General features: G+C 38.0%; 1 protein-coding gene across 2 annotated transcripts in view; it reads right to left on the reverse strand.

Moving 5' to 3' along the window:
* Window positions 1–17,182, reverse strand: part of mto1 (mitochondrial tRNA translation optimization 1) — a 45,983-nt gene that overhangs the window by 18,531 nt on the left and 10,270 nt on the right. For both annotated transcript variants that reach the window (XM_079845851.1, XM_079845850.1), the window contains exons 4-9: window positions 13,745–13,862; window positions 13,358–13,656; window positions 11,913–12,025; window positions 11,289–11,479; window positions 8,129–8,259; window positions 5,529–5,733 (exon numbers count right to left, since the gene is read on the reverse strand). In XM_079845851.1, the coding sequence (XP_079701977.1) occupies window positions 5,529–5,733; window positions 8,129–8,259; window positions 11,289–11,479; window positions 11,913–12,025; window positions 13,358–13,656; window positions 13,745–13,862 (1,057 nt within the window). The remainder of the gene's footprint in view (window positions 1–5,528; window positions 5,734–8,128; window positions 8,260–11,288; window positions 11,480–11,912; window positions 12,026–13,357; window positions 13,657–13,744; window positions 13,863–17,182) is intronic.

Consider the following 17,182-nt stretch of genomic DNA (forward strand, 5'->3'; position numbering starts at 1 on the left):
CTTACAACAGGTTGAATGACACGTCTGCCATAGCCTGACGGGGTCTGTATCGTTTTTAATCGTACTTTTAAACTTCGGGTTTCGGGTAGTAACCCGAGAACAAAAAGAACTACAAAGTTCGACCGCTTTACGGCATATACGTCACTTCCACCACCACCCCCACTTCCTTAAATTCGGACGTGCGAGCCCAACTATCATTTGTTTGCCGAATGTTATAGTCATGGCCGAAGCAGCACAGAAAAATAAGAAAGCAAAGGTTTTGTCGGAGGAAAGCAAAAAGAGGAAACGAGAAAGTGATCGGATTAAAAGCAGGACGAGGATCAACATTGGGCCAGCGTTTGCTCGTTGGCGTGAGCTGAAGGAGGAGGGGCTACATTCTTGCAAGTAAATACATAAGACGTACAAAATCATATTTTAGGATACCTAACATGTCTGTGATATTTGTTTATTTGTCTTGCCTCAAGCTATAATGCAAATCGATTTTTCAAATTTGCAGATTCATCTATGGTAGCTTGATATTATAATATTGACGATATATGGTTATTACCTACCACTCAAACATTGAATTGAAGTATCCTATAGATTCTGTAAAACGGTAACCAATAGACTAGGCTACTATAATGACGCTGGCTTGTAAACGTGAGCATCGCGATCATTTGGCGTTTGAAAAAAAATAAAACCCATGAAATTATATTTATATGACATGCTGAAACATATGCCACTGTACCTGGGATGAAGACATTTCACACGCGACGCAAGCAGAACACCTGCATGTGAACTCCTCCTGCAGTGTTCAGGGCTATCATGGTTGTCATGTCAATAAATGCACGTGCGATGCATCCCCTGTGTAGGATGACAGTTTACGACAGAAGTAGAGGACAATACTGTTTCCCAACTGTAGGGGGACCCCGAGAGCAAAACCTACCTAGTGCTGCTTTAATATTTACATCATGTTGGAAAACATTCGTATCAAAATAATTTCTGTTAAGTTTTGTATATATATTTTGCAAGTTCTCCCACTTAGAAATCATGGAGGGGTCTGAAATTGTCGTCGTAGGTGCATGTCCACTGTGAGACATAATCTAAAAAAAAAAATCCAGAAATCACAATGTATGATTTTTTAACTATTTATTTGTATGATACAGCTGCAAATAAGTATTTGAACACCTGAGAAAATCAATGTTAATATTTGGTACAGTAGCCTTTGTTTGCAATTACAGAGGTCAAACGTTTCCTGTAGTTTTTCACCAGGTTTGCACACACTGCAGGAGGGATTTTGGCCCACACCACCACACAGATCTTCTCTAGATCAGTCAGGTTTCTGGCCTGTTGCTAAGAAACACGGAGTTTGAGCTCGCTCCAAAGATTCTCTATTGGGTTTAGGTCAGGAGACTGGCTAGGCCACGCCAGAACCTTGATATGCTTCTTACAGAGCCACTCCTTGGTTATCCTGGCTGTGTGCTTCAGGTCATTGTCATGTTGGAAGACCCAGCCTCGACCCATCTTCAATGCTCTAACTGAGGGAAGGAGGTTGTTCCCCAAAATCTCGCAATACATGGCCCCGGTCATCCTCTCATTAATACAGTGCAGTTGCCCTGTCCCATGTGCAGAAAAACACCCACAAAGCATGATGCTACCACCCCTATGCTTCACAGTAGGGATAGTGTTCTTGGTATGGTACTCATCATTCTTCTTCCTCCAAACACGTTTAGTGGAAATTATGACCAAAAAGTTCTATTTTGGTCTCATCTGACCACATGACTTTCTCCCATGACTCCTCTGGATCATCCAAATGGTCATTGGCAAACTTAAGACGGGCATGTGCTGGTTTAAGCAGGGGAACCTTCCGTGCCATGCATGATTTCAAACCATGACGTCTTAGTGTATTACCAACAGTAACCTTGGAAACGGTGGTCCCAGCTCTTTTCAGGTCATTGACCAGCTCCTCCCGTGTAGTTCTGGGCTGATTTCTCACCTTTCTTAGGATCATTGAGACCCCACGAGGTGAGATCTTGCATGGAGCCCCAGTCCAAGGGAGATTGACAGTAATGTTTAGCTTCTTCCATTTTCTAATGATTGCTCCAACAGTGGACCTTTTTTCACCAAGCTGCTTGGCAATTTCCCCGTAGCCCTTTCCAGCCTTGTGGAGGTGTACAATTTTGTCTCTAGTGTCTTTGGACAGCTCTTTGGTCTTGGCCATGTTACTAGTTGGATTCTTACTGATTGTATGGGGTGGATTCTTACTGATTGTATGGGGTGGACAGGTGTCTTTATGCAGCTAACGACCTCAAACAGGTGCATCTAATTTAGGATAATAAATGGAGTGGAGGTGGACATTTTAAAGGCAGACTAACAGGTCTTTGAGGGTCAGAATTCTAGCTGATAGACAGGTGTTCAAAAACTTATTTGCAGCTGTGTCATACAAATAAATAGTTAAAAAAAATCATACATTGTGATTTCTGATTTTGTTTTTTAGATTATGTCACTCACAGTGGACATGCACCTACGATGACAATTTCAGACCCCTCCATGATTTCTACGTGGGAGAACTTGCAAAATAGCAGGGTGTTCAAATACTTCAAATACATATATACTCACTGTATATATATATATATATATATATATATATATATATATATATATATATATATATATATATATATATATATATATATATATATATATATATATATATATATATATATATATAATTTTTTTTTTTTTTTTTTTAGAAAGCTATTAAGGCCCGGGTATACTTCGGCCGTCCGCGTTCGTGCACCGCCCGCATGACGTAATTTTCGTCACTCGGAGGGCTCGCGGCCGGCCGCACACCCCGTCCGCGCGCAGCCCAAATTTTGTGACCGCGCGGACGGTCCGCGTGCAACAGCGCATGCGCCAGCAGTACAGAAGAGTCCACTAGGTGGCAATAAACACAGTATTGAGCACAGTGTTCAGCCGTCGAAGAAAGTTGTGTGCAAAGACCGGTTTAAAAACAACACGCTTGGAAAAAAAAGAGAGAATTTTTGATTCTTCAGTGTTTCTTCCAAACTATGTAGCAATGGTGGATGCACTACAGTTCTTCTCCGATCATGCCCAGCGAATGTCCCGTTGATGACAGGACTCAGTGCTGCCCTCCGATGTCTGGTGGAGCATAGACACTTTTTTACTGCGCATGTGTCGAATGCGATCCTCCGCGCGCATCCGTTGTGTAGTATACTTTGAAAGACGCGCGGACAGGGCTGCGCGCGTGACGCGTCCGGGCGCGGTAAGTGAAGTATACCCGGGCCTTTAAGCGGAAGGTTTTTTTCCTTTGTGTTGCATATAATGAACACTAGGAGGTGCTCTAGGCATATGCTTGATTAATTCCTTGATTAGTTTTCCCTGAAGAGATATGCGCGTTCGTTGCGTTTTGTTACGTGTCTTTATTAAAATCAACACATTAATGATTTATCTCTTATCAACCTGTGACCCACCGGCAATAAGCTGGAATATAGGTTATTTTGTATTTGTATTATATTAAGTTTTAAGTGATACCATTGTAATTCTGACAGTATTTCTAATTCTCAAGTAATTAGTTATTTGTTTTTTGACGTAACTGTAATGAATTACAATTACCAAATTTTTGAATCCTGATTACGTAACGCTGTAACAAAATTAATTCTTTTAAATTAATACCTTAAAAAGCAAGAAATTCCTTAAACCAGATCGTTAAATGGTCTAGTCCGTTGGTTGGAGAGTCACAGTTCTCCAGCATCCCTGTATACTAGACAGTTACAGAGGATGGCTACCTCTATTTTAAATGATGACTCCCACCGTTTGCGCAGTGAGTTTAAGCTTCTTTCCTCTAGACGGAGGTTTTTAGTCCCAAGATGCAGAACAAAACGGTATAAAAGCAGCTTTATTCCTGCTGTTTTAACAGTGTTGAATAATAAATAGGGTTTTTTCCGTGTATGTATGTTTATATAGGTATAGGTATATGTAGATATGTAGGGATGTGTATTTGTATATGAAGGTACAGGTTTATATACTAAGTCTTGAGTGGTGGAGCCTTGAGCACATGTATCATAATAATTTTTTTTGTTTGTTTGTTTTTTATGATACGGATGCCTTTTACTCATTATGTCATCATCATACTGCAAAACAAATTTACCTGCGGGCATCAATAAAGTAACCTAACCTAACCTTTTCTCAGCAAGCAGTCATATAATGGATCAAAAGTGACAGTGTTTTAATAATGTTAAAATAATGTTTAATAATGTTACAAAAGATTTGTATTTCAAATAAAGGCTGTTCTTTTGAATGTTCTATTCATCAAAAACCTAAAACACAATATTTGGATCATTTTTAAACCATCGTTTAAACCAGTGGTCTTCGCTATTTTTTTCAGGAGAGCCACACTGATAGGATAAAATCAATAGGAGAGCCACTTTTACCTCAAAGTATCAAAGGTTACATCCAGTCATAAATAGCATGTCTGCTTATCAATCTGTCATCCCTGAACATACAATATGCAATGCAATAAATACAAAAGGTAGATAGTGGGTATGCATAATATATTTTTAATGTAAACTTTATTTTAGTGCTGTCAATCGTAAAAAAAAAAAAAAAAACTAGATTATTCACACATTTTTCTGTTTAAAACACGTTTTTAATATATTTTATAATGTAATAATTTCACAGTAAATCACCAAATGAATGTAGAAAAAACAAGCATTGTTCAATGGCATCGTTTTATGAATGAAGGACAGTTTCACTGATATTAATACAAATATTAGGCCTACTGATGTCTCTATGAAATAGATTCCCCCATTTAAGACGTTATTTAACTAATTTAAAACTGTTCTTATGATGATACTCGACAAAACGGACATTTTGGCATAATTCTGTGTTATAGTTTGTTCAAGAGCGAAAGAGAACTCGATTCTGGCGCGCTGTCTGTGCTCATGATGCTGGCGTGTAACCCACACCACTAATCCTAGTTGATATCATATGCACGTAAAAAGTCATTTTGGTGTATAAATCACACGATAAATACAATTTGTGTTACAGATACGCATTTTATGAGAATGTGTTGATCAATAGGAGTACATTCGGCGGGTAAAAGCTGGAAAGACAGTCAAAACAGGCAAGTCATGGACGTAAGAATAGAGCAAGTTTAAATATCCTTTCTAGTCTATATTTCCATCTTGTAATTCCACTGTTTTTGGGTATTTTTTTATATAAATAAAGTGTCTGCTCTTTTAGCCTACAAATAGATTTTTTAATAGGTTATGTTATAGCCCTGCTTGTTTTTAATGAAATATAGGCTATGTATTGACTGCATGATCATTTCACCATATTATGTACTGCCATGTGAGCTGCAAATTAAGCTGGTGCGAGCCGCGCAATGAGTAACACTGGTTTAAACCATAAAAAAATATGCATTCCTTTTTTTTCCTTGTTCAGCTTTTTAAAATATGTAAAGGCACAGCTTTGTGCAGGAAATATTTTCTTTTTACACTCTAGGTACCTTACAAATCTTACTGTACCTCTGAGAGTGAGCCGTAGGTCAGCATTGTCTGGTCTGAGGGAGGTTCTGAACTCAGCCCTGCTTGTGAACATACGGTATGGCTCTGTCACTCCACGTCCAATCAGATCATCAATTAGAACTCCGATGTAGCTCTGAGTGCGTGAGAGGGACACCGGGGGCATGGAGAGAGATGTTCGACCTGCATTGATCCCAGCACACAAACCCTTAACAGAGAACAGAATAAGCATGCATAAGAGACAGCCAGAAAACACTGGAAAATAACACTACCATTCAAATGTTTGGAAACATTTTATGTGAAATATTTTAAAAAGATGGACACTTTTAATGAATTTAGGATGCATTAAAGTGATCAAAATTATTGTGAAGACATTGTAGTGTTGCAAATGACCATTTCAATTTTAAATAATTGCCAAACATTGATGCAGTCTTTTTTTGTTTAAGATACACAGCTTGATTTACACATCATGCTTTCTCCGATATGTGTTGTCAACCATCTGCTATAGTATCGCAATATACAGTACACTATAGAACACCCGAGAAACAACTCCATTCATTCTCTGATATAGGAGAGGATGAATTGTCTAAACTTGTTAAATCTTCTAAATCAATGAATTTAATGTCAGACATTATAACTACTAAGCTACTAAAAGACATGTTTCCTGAAGTTGTAGAACCTCTTCTTAATATTAATACATTGTTATTATTCAAAAACGTTCAGGCTGGCTGTTATTAAACCACACCACTACTTGATCCTGGAGAATCAGTTAACAATGGACAGATCAAGATTTCTAGAAAAAGGTGCATATTCCAAACTACAGTATGTTCCTTTTAAAGAGAAATTATATCTATGAAGTATTTCAGTCAGGTAACATATTTCAGACTGTATCATAGTACAGTAACTGCACTTATCAGAGTTACAAATGACCACATTATTTTGGATAGACTCGAAAATTATGTTGGCATTAATGGAATGCCATTGGTATGGAGTGCTGCAAGGCTTAGAACTAGGACCATTGCTTTTGACTTTATATATGCTACCCTTGGAATATGTTATTAAGACACATGGAGTTAGTTCTCATTGGCCGGTTGATAATACTTAAAATATCAAAATCAATTAGGGATGGTAAATATTTATCTTTGGAACAGTCTTCCTAACGTTGTTCAAGAGGCAGACAGACATATTTTCTGTCAGTTTAAAAAAAAAAATTTAAAGACCCCCTGTACACAGTCAGTAAAGACCCTAATGACTAGACAAGCCTTTGGCAGAGATCCCAATGGCCAGCTACAGCAAAGCATCATGCATGGTCCAGCTGGGACCACAATGCATATTTTAACAACTAGTACGAGCATTGTGCAAACAGATAAGCCAGTCGTCTAAACTGCAACTCTACCTTCATGTTTCAACTTACTGGAAAGACTACAACCCCACCAATGTTCTCACCTAATTCATGTCTCCACCTAAATCTGAGCTGTTTTAGTTCAGAAAAAGACTTGTGAAAAAGTGAAAGTGAAGTAACGTGTGGCCAAGTATGATGACCCATACTTGGAATTTGTGCTCTGCATTTAACCCATCCAAGTGCACACACACAAATTAGTGAACACACACACACCGTGAACACACACCATATTGCTGCGGCGCCCGGGGAGCAGTAGGGGGTTCGGTGCCTTGCTCAAGGGTCTCACCTCAGTCGTGGTATTGAGGGTGGAGAAGGGTGGAGGAGGAGGGTTCTGGTTATTCACTGCCCCCACCGACAATTCCTGCCGGACCTGAGACTCGAACTCGCAATCTTCCGATTACAAGTCCAACTCTCTAACCATTAGGCCACGACTGCCCCTACGTCATATACCAGGCTTTATTGTAACAAATTCATTCCGATTGATGAATCCAAACAAAACAAAGGTCCACATTACATAAACCTGACAATAAGCTCATTAGGCTATTGTTATATGTATAACAGTTAGTTCCGATCCTCGAATCTGACTGGACGAGAGGCTTTATAAGACTATTGCTATATCACCAGTATCAGAAGCACTGCTTGTCACTGTGTGTTCTAGACAGGCTGACAGTAAGTGTAGCTTACATTACCACTTATTTTTAAGTAATTAAACGGCCCATTCAACTAATATGATCAAAAACACTGATTCATTCATTAATGAAACAAGGTGTTCAGATTATTTTTATTTTACACCTTGCCACTTTACAAGCCTCAACTGACCAGCAATGCGTCACCAGGGTAACCAAATGGCATGGGATGCCTTGACCTGAAGAAGAACAGACGCAGGAATCGCACATGTTCATTCGATCTGTCTCTCTCACTCGCTGTCTGTTTAGGCTTATTTAGTGCAAATCTACGGAGCCTCTGTACAAATCACAATGGTACACAAAGTCTTAATTAAATTTTAAAAAATGACATTATTTACTCTTGTTATTATTAAATTATTTAAAATTCGATACAAATGCATGAAGTGTAAAACAAGAAGGATATAGCTTTATGAAAGAAAAGAAAACACGTGAACATCGTGGTTGCTTGCATTCCTCTGCAGTTGGCTTGTCAGTATCGCGGTATTACAATATTGCAGTTATCACAACAGCCCTACCTGTGCAGCTGCCTCCTCATAGCCTGTGGTTCCATTTATCTGCCCAGCCAAGAAGAGACCCTGAGTGCTCTTTATCTGCAGCCACGGGAAGAGTTGTGTTGGACAGACATAGTCATACTGCACTCCATAACCTGGAGCAAAACATTGACAACCTTTGAGCTTTCTGTACAGCCCATTGCAGATCAACACAGTGAATTACAGGGTTCTTGCAGGTTTCAGAAAGTCAAATTTAAGACCTTTTTAAGACATTTTAAGACCATAAAGATTGAAATTTAAGACCTATACGATGCATTACCAAAATTATTTAAATCAAAGAAATAATAAAAAAAGCAATAAAGCAATGACATTAGTAACCCTCCACAGCCAACAACGTGCCAAATGCCCAAAACCTTAGGCCCAAAATGAAAATAGGCTAAAACAAACTTGCCCTCAAATAGAATAGATTACAAAACAGCATATTAATAGCCTAATAGAGATTGAACAGGGGATGCACTAGGGTGATAGGATAAACTAGGGATGCACGATTTGGGGAAGATTTCTAATTGCGATTATTCTGGTTAAAATGCAATTTTTATTTTTAATTTTTTTACAAATTAAAAGTGTATGCATATAACATTTTATATATTAATGTTTATATATTAACGAGACTAATAATAATGATTATATTCAATAAATACAAATATTTAACAAATTAGAAATATTACTATTACAATAACATTTTAATTTTAATTATTAAAAAAATTAAAAATAGAGTATTTAAGAATAAATATAACAATATAATAATAATACTAATAAAATAACATTTATATTTTACAGAAAACTTATTTTACAAAAAAAAAACCTGCTGGGTTACCTGTTAATATGCAGACAGCCTATGACTAAAAATCATTAGAAAGGTCTAAAGATTTATTGTAAAAAAGAAATAAAAAAATAAAGAAATTCTGTGCTTTTTATCTGTGATATCAATTTCTTAAAGTCTATGTATTTAATATGAAATATGAGCCTCTTATGCATCCACTGAGGGGGAAAAACTGTACATTGGAGAAAAACATATGGGTTGTCATATAAATTTATTTAGAGAGAAGTATTATTTTTCATATTTGTTACCCAAACGTTTAATTCATACTGGAAGCCAGAGGGCGCCCTCGAGCAGAAACTCCACATTTCCCTCAGAGAAGTAATCCTTAGCCCTAATGTGAAGCTAGCGATGTAGGATAAACTGAAGATAGAAACGCTTTGACTGATGAAACGAAGACAATAAACACGACTGCATCAAGCTATGGTGTATTTGAGTTCTTCAAGCCTTCACTATTTTCATAATAATAAGGTATGCAGTGCTGATTGAGTGCAGACTTTATCACTGTTTAGAATAATATAAAACAATGCATGTCTGCCTCATTCTGTCCAGAAAAATACAAAGTTATTAAATGTAGACGTATTTTGCGGGCAGGTAATTGCATTTATCATGGGATTTGTAGTTTTATCACCGAGTACGTGTACCAACACCCCCAGAAAGAACTACAACACCCCGAACGAACGCTCTGAAGGCGGAGCAGCAAAGACTCTAGAGCTCCGCTTTCGCGATTCGATACTTTTTTGCTACAGTGTAACGTTAATAACTTTCTGCAGCCAGCATTTCTGGAAATGAACGAGGATAACACTTTTTTTAAGACCTAACTAAATTAAATTTAAGACCTCGGGCGAAAATCTGGCCGTTTTTAAGACTTTTTAAGGCCTTAAATTTAAAAAAAAATAATTTTAGACATTTTAAGACCCCGCGGGAACCCTGTATTACCCATTTTATATTTACCTGCCCCTTACTGCCCCATTTTTTACTGTCTTAGTTGGCAGTTCTTTACCATAAAATAGCAATACATACATACATCATATATATATATATATATATAAAATGTAAACCATATCGCACAGCTCTATATATCATTTTTGGATATATATTATATCCACATACAGATGATGCACTCATGTAAAACGTTATAAACCATATAGCAAATCTTAAGACTTCTTTTTCGTCGCAGATTGTAACTATATTATCATCCAACTCTTTATATAAAGTTGGATATAAAAGTATGTCCAATACACGTAAGGCGATTTATACTATATACTATATACTTTATAGCCAGGGTTTGAAATGAACTTTTTCACTCACCAGCTAATTTGGCAACTAAATTTTAAGTTACCTGCCATTCAGAACTTCTATTTAGCCATGATAAAAATATCAGAAATAAACCAGATTTTCAAATTGTCAGCTTAAATTTTAATATATATATTATTAAAGCTGATTCTGAATCATTGAATGGCTTTCAGCTTTCAATGTCAGTCACTGTTTGCGGATACCATAAAAATTATATAAAATCGAAATAAAAACATAATTCATAAACATAAAAACATAATTCTCAATGAAACAGCATTCATTTTGTTGTAATTTCCAAATACAGCTCACTCTAAAATTAATGTTTAATGGTAAACACGTTGAACATCAGCAGCCATGCTGCCAATTAAAAAAGTGATCAGCTGTTTCCTTACAAAAGTAAGTGTATTGAAGCCTTACCTCCATTGACATCCATTCAAAAAAGCCAACTCATTCTCACTCCAAGGAGTCCAATAATAATAATAATAATGAAAATCATGCCCCAAAATATCATGTCATAATGACAAAATCATATCCCCACATAGTGCCGATAAACGCAGTGACTCCGGTGTGAAGTTACTGCAGTACACACATAGAAAACAGTGTGTTCACATTTTTTAAGACATGGCATGGCACTTTTCTTAGTGTGCGGCACTCTTTAGGCTTTGTTTTGGGGAGGGGCTCTGATAGCGATGTCATGCAAAGTGATTGGACATCATTTATGAATCATTACCCGCCATGTGCCAAATTGGCTAGCGAGTCGATGTTACCTACCATGGTTGATTTTAAATCACCCACAATTGGCGGTTTGGCGGGTGCTAATTTCAAACCCTGTACATAGCGTATCTCAATGGCTTTATTGCTTTTATCATTGCATAATGTAAACTGTATTATTTCCCCACTCAAATTTGCTAGATACAACTATACGAAACAAATATATTAATGTCAACATCCTAATTTTCTGAAAAGTGCTATACAACTAAATTTGACTTGACTTGACTATAAATGTACCTGGAGAGCAAATTTTTGCGCGTTGCAGCCCAGGGATCTCTCTGATGAGGCAGAGCTGCTTCTCAGGGGGCATTGTCATTGACAAACCCTGAGGGTATATGAGGTCAGAGGTCAGACCCTCCGGTTCCAGCCATACCTGGTGTTGTCGCCCTGGAAACCGAAGCACCTTTGACTCAATGGAGGGGCAGTACCTGTGAAAAATGCTGTCAGATTTAACATTTGATGCAAGCATTCACTTAACAATGCCCCATTCACATCTTGTTGAAATTAGCTTAATACAATATATAATCAGTCTATAAATTCAACTTGAAATGCTCCTCTAATGCCAAAACAGAGCTATGAACTGGCAACAGGCAACACTGGCTGTGCTAAAATGGTATATAAACTAATGTGTGTGTGGTAATGTACCTAGCTACCTTTGAATGCTGAGGCCACTGCCATTTTGCTTTTTATATGACAATAGAAAAGTGGTAGAGGTTGAAGTTTTCATACGATTTGGAGCTCCAGCTTGAATTTATGAGGATGTTAACAGCTTTACTAGTCAGAAATTCATTATTATGGTAATTCCAAAAAGACTTGACCTTAAGCCATAGGAAAGTGTTAATTTTGGTGCTCAAACATTACCTGGGTCCTTTAGTGTCTTGCTGTATGTGTGAGTTAAGGTGGCTGCTCTCTTTCACCACTCTGTCTACCCCAGGAGTGGTGTACGTCAGATAACATGGAAGCTGCTCTTCAGGCTACACAAACAATTAACAACATGTTGTTTACTAATCCAAACAATGATGACACTGAGATTTTCAAGGCACATCATATGACAGCTTTGTGTGAAGAACCAAGGGGTTGCAAGGCTGAAAAGTTTTAATTGACACGCATTTAGAAGTAGCCATGACAAATTTTTTTTTTTTATCATAATATATATTTAAAAGTTTCAAAAATCAAGAGCATTGAGTGATATTTTCTTTGTCCTTTTTTGTTTAATATTAAAAACATTTTTGTTTGATTAATATTGAAAACAGACAGCAACAGGAATATAAGGCTGCTGTCACTTTAAGAGCTAATCACAGATCCACTGATACTGTACACATACATTGTCTTTCTCGGCTGCTTACATTCACTCAAGCCATGCGTTTACTAGGATACTCGCAGAGACTGCATTTTTTTTCAAATATAATTTTGTGAATATGTCCGTTCAAGCACAAGAAGACTTGAAACAGAGCTCATTTCAATATTTGTGGATGTGTGCGCACACTAAACTTCCCACACAGCACGTGAGTAACGAATTGAGTTCCATTTTGCATCTTCTTGTGATTGAATATTTAAATTAGCAAGGCTTAAACTTTTGTGACGATGCAGCACTAGCCCGTCAACTGTCCCGAGTGTAGTTCACGATTATTCACGTTTATGTTCTCACAACGTTGCATTTCTTAGAATTCATAAAAATGTTACTGGCCAACTGGCGATTCACTCCGCTTCAAATACTCGCCAATGCTAATTTTTATTCGCATTTGGCATTTGGCGAGTGTTCATTTTAGGCCCTGAGTGAGTAAGCAAAGTAACCCGAGTGAGCACAGATGGAAGCATGCAGGTCATGTACTTCTATGGAGACCTGTGCCCGCCAAACAACTGCCATTGAGAGAACTGAAAATTCTAACAGATAGCTTTCAGTAGGCATTATAGGCCTCCTTGTGAGGAACCAAAATTTGTGTTTTTTGTTTATTCTTGTTATTTTGTGCGTAATGTTTTAGTCATGATTTAAATGGGCAGAATGCAAGCTTACCAGTGAATAACAATGAATATTTGGCTCTGCTACTCACACAAAGCTGTTGTATAACTTCATGGAACATAGCACACTACTTTTATGTAGTTTTGTTTTTCATATGTGGTAACTATGTTATATGGGGGGCAAAGCTGCGTTTCTTTCTTAAAAGAGGAAAAATTCTCCTTATGAATTTTATATTTAGTCAGTCATACAGATTTGGAATGACAGCTTTGGTGAGTAAATGGGGTGAACTATTCCCTTAATACTTTAAATGATTAGCTAAGTATAGCATATGACTGGTAATTCATACCGTGCAGTGTGTGTGTGTATTGATGAAGCTGAATGGAGTGGGACTTGGGTCAGGCAAACGAATAAGGGTGAGGGAGAAGTCGATCGTATCCTTGATGATACGGGGAGGAGTACCAGTCTTCAGCCGGCCAACCTTCAACCCTAAAACTTCTTTCAAGGTATGAGAGAGACCAGCACAGGAAGGCGGATCACCCATTCGCCCCCCTGGAGAAGTGTTTTGGCCGATGAAGAGAGCACCAGACAGGAAGGTGCCAGTGGTCAGAACCACTGAGCGGGAATGGATTTCACCACCTCCATGAGCTGCCAGAGACGACATTTGGTCAAAACATGAATCTGTCACTCTGTTATTAGGAAGAGTAGAGTATGATGAGTAAATGATGCTCCTCACCCAAGCGTATTCCGTAAATTTTGTGTCTTCCTGGTTTCTCTGGATTAGCTGTAGTCAATAGAAGGTCCTGCACAGAGCCCTCTAGGATGGTCACTCTCGGTGTAGATAAAAGCTCTGACTGAAAAACAGAAGGTCAAGATGGTGTTACTATGAAACCCATAGAAATCTATGCATAGATGTTCCTTGGCAGCTGTTCCTATTAGGGGTGGCACGGTTCACAAAACCCACGGTTCGGTTTGTATCACGGTTTTAGGGTCACGGTTTTCGATTCTGTACGGTTCTTGTTGTTTTTTCTTTTAATCGTTAACACTCCAGAAATGTACTTCAGCATATGATATATAGCTTAATTATCCACCATTTAGGATACAGTGTTAAAACAATTGTTATATCATGTAGAAGTGGTTCCTAACTGGCTGTCTCCTGCTTACGCTGTCTACCGAGTCTGACACATTGGCATAAAATTTTTAATGTTAATAATGTCAATTTTGATCAGAACAATGCACTGTGGCTTTAAATCAGCGTGAGCAGCTGACCTGATTAACATGAAAAATAACAAATTTCACCATGAAATCATGTAGTGAAGTGTTCCGTTTCACAATCACCATATGACATCCAGCGCTGTGAAAAAAAGAAAAGAAAAAAAAGAAAACACCACTGCCAGAAGTTTTTGCCCAAACTTCAAAGGCCTGTTTAAATTATTAAAACTAGAAGCATATCTTAACTTTAATGTTACGTTTATCATGTGAACTACTTATATACAACATGTTATATGCATGTCTGTTTGGGACAGAGTGGAACACGGTCACATTTGCAGCAGATATATGCAGCCCATCATAAATCAAAGCATGAGACAGACGGGTCGGACGAGAACACCGGAAAATGTGACAGAATGGACAATATTCGTCTGTATTTGCAATACACGACCCGCGGTTCAGCTGCGCGAGACAAACACTGCCAGTGTGTGAATGCACAACTGCAGCTCCCGCTCTCCATACGCACTGCTTATGACGCTCGGAATGTTCCATTCGGCGACTAGACTGACAAGCATGACAGATAACACACGTGTATACGTGCGTGTAAGTCTCCATTTGTTTTATATGGAGACGTACACGCTAATATTACGTCACGTAGACACGTCAGTAACATGTAGCTGTTGATCTATGCAGACGTCTCGGCGGCGTCACGTTAGAAGTTAACGTGTGGATTACGTCTGCCCATCTGAACGTCACAACGATCTAAGTTTAGAAACGCGACTACGTGCATGCGACATGCGTGTGGAGAACATCTGCCCGTCTGTCCGTCAAATGCCCGATAATTTAAGCTATTATTAAAATAGATTAAGTAATTTAGATGAAGTGGTAATTATTAAATTAGATTAAGTAAAAGCACATTCATAGCTACTTGAGTATATTCTGAATGTATGTTTTAAAAAATTGTTCTATGAACTTCTTGAAAGCTCATTTGAACCGGGTTGCCGAAATGAAAGGAGGCCAAACAAATATGAAACTATTAAAAATAAATATAAAACTGTTCTATTGAGATTACTGGAAAATGTTCTACCAATTCTTTCAAAAGCACAAATATATATTTAATAATACCCACACAACTACTCCTTTTAGACAAGGGCCAGTGTTCTGCTGTTGTGCGGTTTGGAACTATTTTCATTGATTATTGTGTGAAATGTCAGTCATTAACAGTTTATCTGCAGGCACTCTGGTTTTCTAACGATTTCTTTTTTATAAGCTAAAAACTGCACATATTAAAAAAATATTTACAAATTTGTGTTTTACTTGGTATTTTTCCTCAACTTTTGTCTCAATTGGCAGTTAAGTTTCATTATATTTTAAAATATATATATTTTCCAAATTATATTACCCAGAAGTAAAACATTATGTGAATTTAAAGTGGCTGCGTTAAAAATAGAAATATAGCCTAAATGTATGTGACGTTGTTGGTTCCCATGGCATGCACTCTTAAAAAAAAAAAAAAGTGCTATAGTTATGGCACTAAAAGTGGTTCTTGGTCGTAATCTTAGGGGAACCACTTTTGGTGCTATAGCACATGTTCTGTATATGGTAGCGGTGCTATATAGCACCTCAGCCAAAGAACCGCTGAAGAACCCCTGAAGCACCAAGATTGGTGCTATACAGCACTTAAAAAGGTTCCCCTATGATTACGAGCCAAGAACCACTTTTATTGCCATATAGCACCTTTTTTTAAGAGTTTGCTACATTTTAATGTTTTAATGATAAGATTTTCTTGGCTATACATTTTGAATTTCACTAATGAAGGGCAATGCAAAGCATTAAATCAACCAGTGATCAACCAGTTCTCTAAAATAGCTCAGAGTGCAAGAACAACAATGGAGTAAGAGGAGGATGTGTGGTGGCAGAACAGTGGAAGAGCTGGATATTGTGGACATGTTTCTAATGAATTAAGGGCCACTATTGTAGACCATGTTCTCAATCATGACCTTAAAGGGTTAGTTCACCCAAAAATGAAAATTCTGTCATTAATTACTCACCCTCATGTCGTTGGACACCCGTAAGACCTCCGTTCATATTCGGAACACAAATGAAGATATTTTAGTTGAAAGCTGATGGCTGAGAAAGGCTTCACACAGGCCTCCATTGGCATTCAGTACATTGACACTTCCAAGATCCATGAAAGGCACTTAAAACGTCGTTACAAAGTCTATCTCACCACAGTGGCTCTACAATAATCATACAATGCGACGACAATAGTTTTTGTGCGCAAAAAAAAATCAAAATAACACCTTTATCCAACTTGTTCTTGTCTTCCGTGTGCGCCTCCACGACGCATGCGCGAGAATATGACGTAGCGCCGGTGTTCGGGAATCGATGAAATACACACTTAAGCTCCATTTTGAGCACTACGCCGAGACCTAAAGCACGATCAATGTAGAATCCAACAGCTTAGACACGCGCGTCTTCCTCTGCTCGTAAACAAATCGCTTCTGGGTCATATGTCCGAACGCCGGATCTGCGTCATATTCTCGCGCATGCGTCGTGGAGGCGCACACGGAAGACAAGAACAAGTTGGATAAAGGTGTTATTTTGATTTTTTTTTGCGCACAAAAACTATTGTCGTCGCATTGTATGATTATTGTAGAGTCACTGTGGTGAGATAGACTTTGTAACGACGTTTTAAGTGCCTTTCATGGATCTTGGAAGTGTCAATGTACTGAATGCCAATGGAGGCCTGTGTGAAGCCTTTCTCAGCCATCAGCTTTCAACTAAAATATCTTCATTTGTGTTCCGAATATGAACGGAGGTCTTACGGGTGTCCAACGACATGAGGGTGAGTAATTAATGACAGAATTTTCATTTTTGGGTGAACTAACCCTTTAAAACGACTGAGGTGGGTCAAAAGGTACAGCCGAATGTTGGGAGAACAACAGTGTCTTCAATCATTCAA

Source organism: Gobio gobio (assembly GCF_949357685.1).
Source record: "Gobio gobio genome assembly, chromosome: 20".
NCBI classification, from domain to species: domain Eukaryota; kingdom Metazoa; phylum Chordata; class Actinopteri; order Cypriniformes; family Gobionidae; genus Gobio; species Gobio gobio.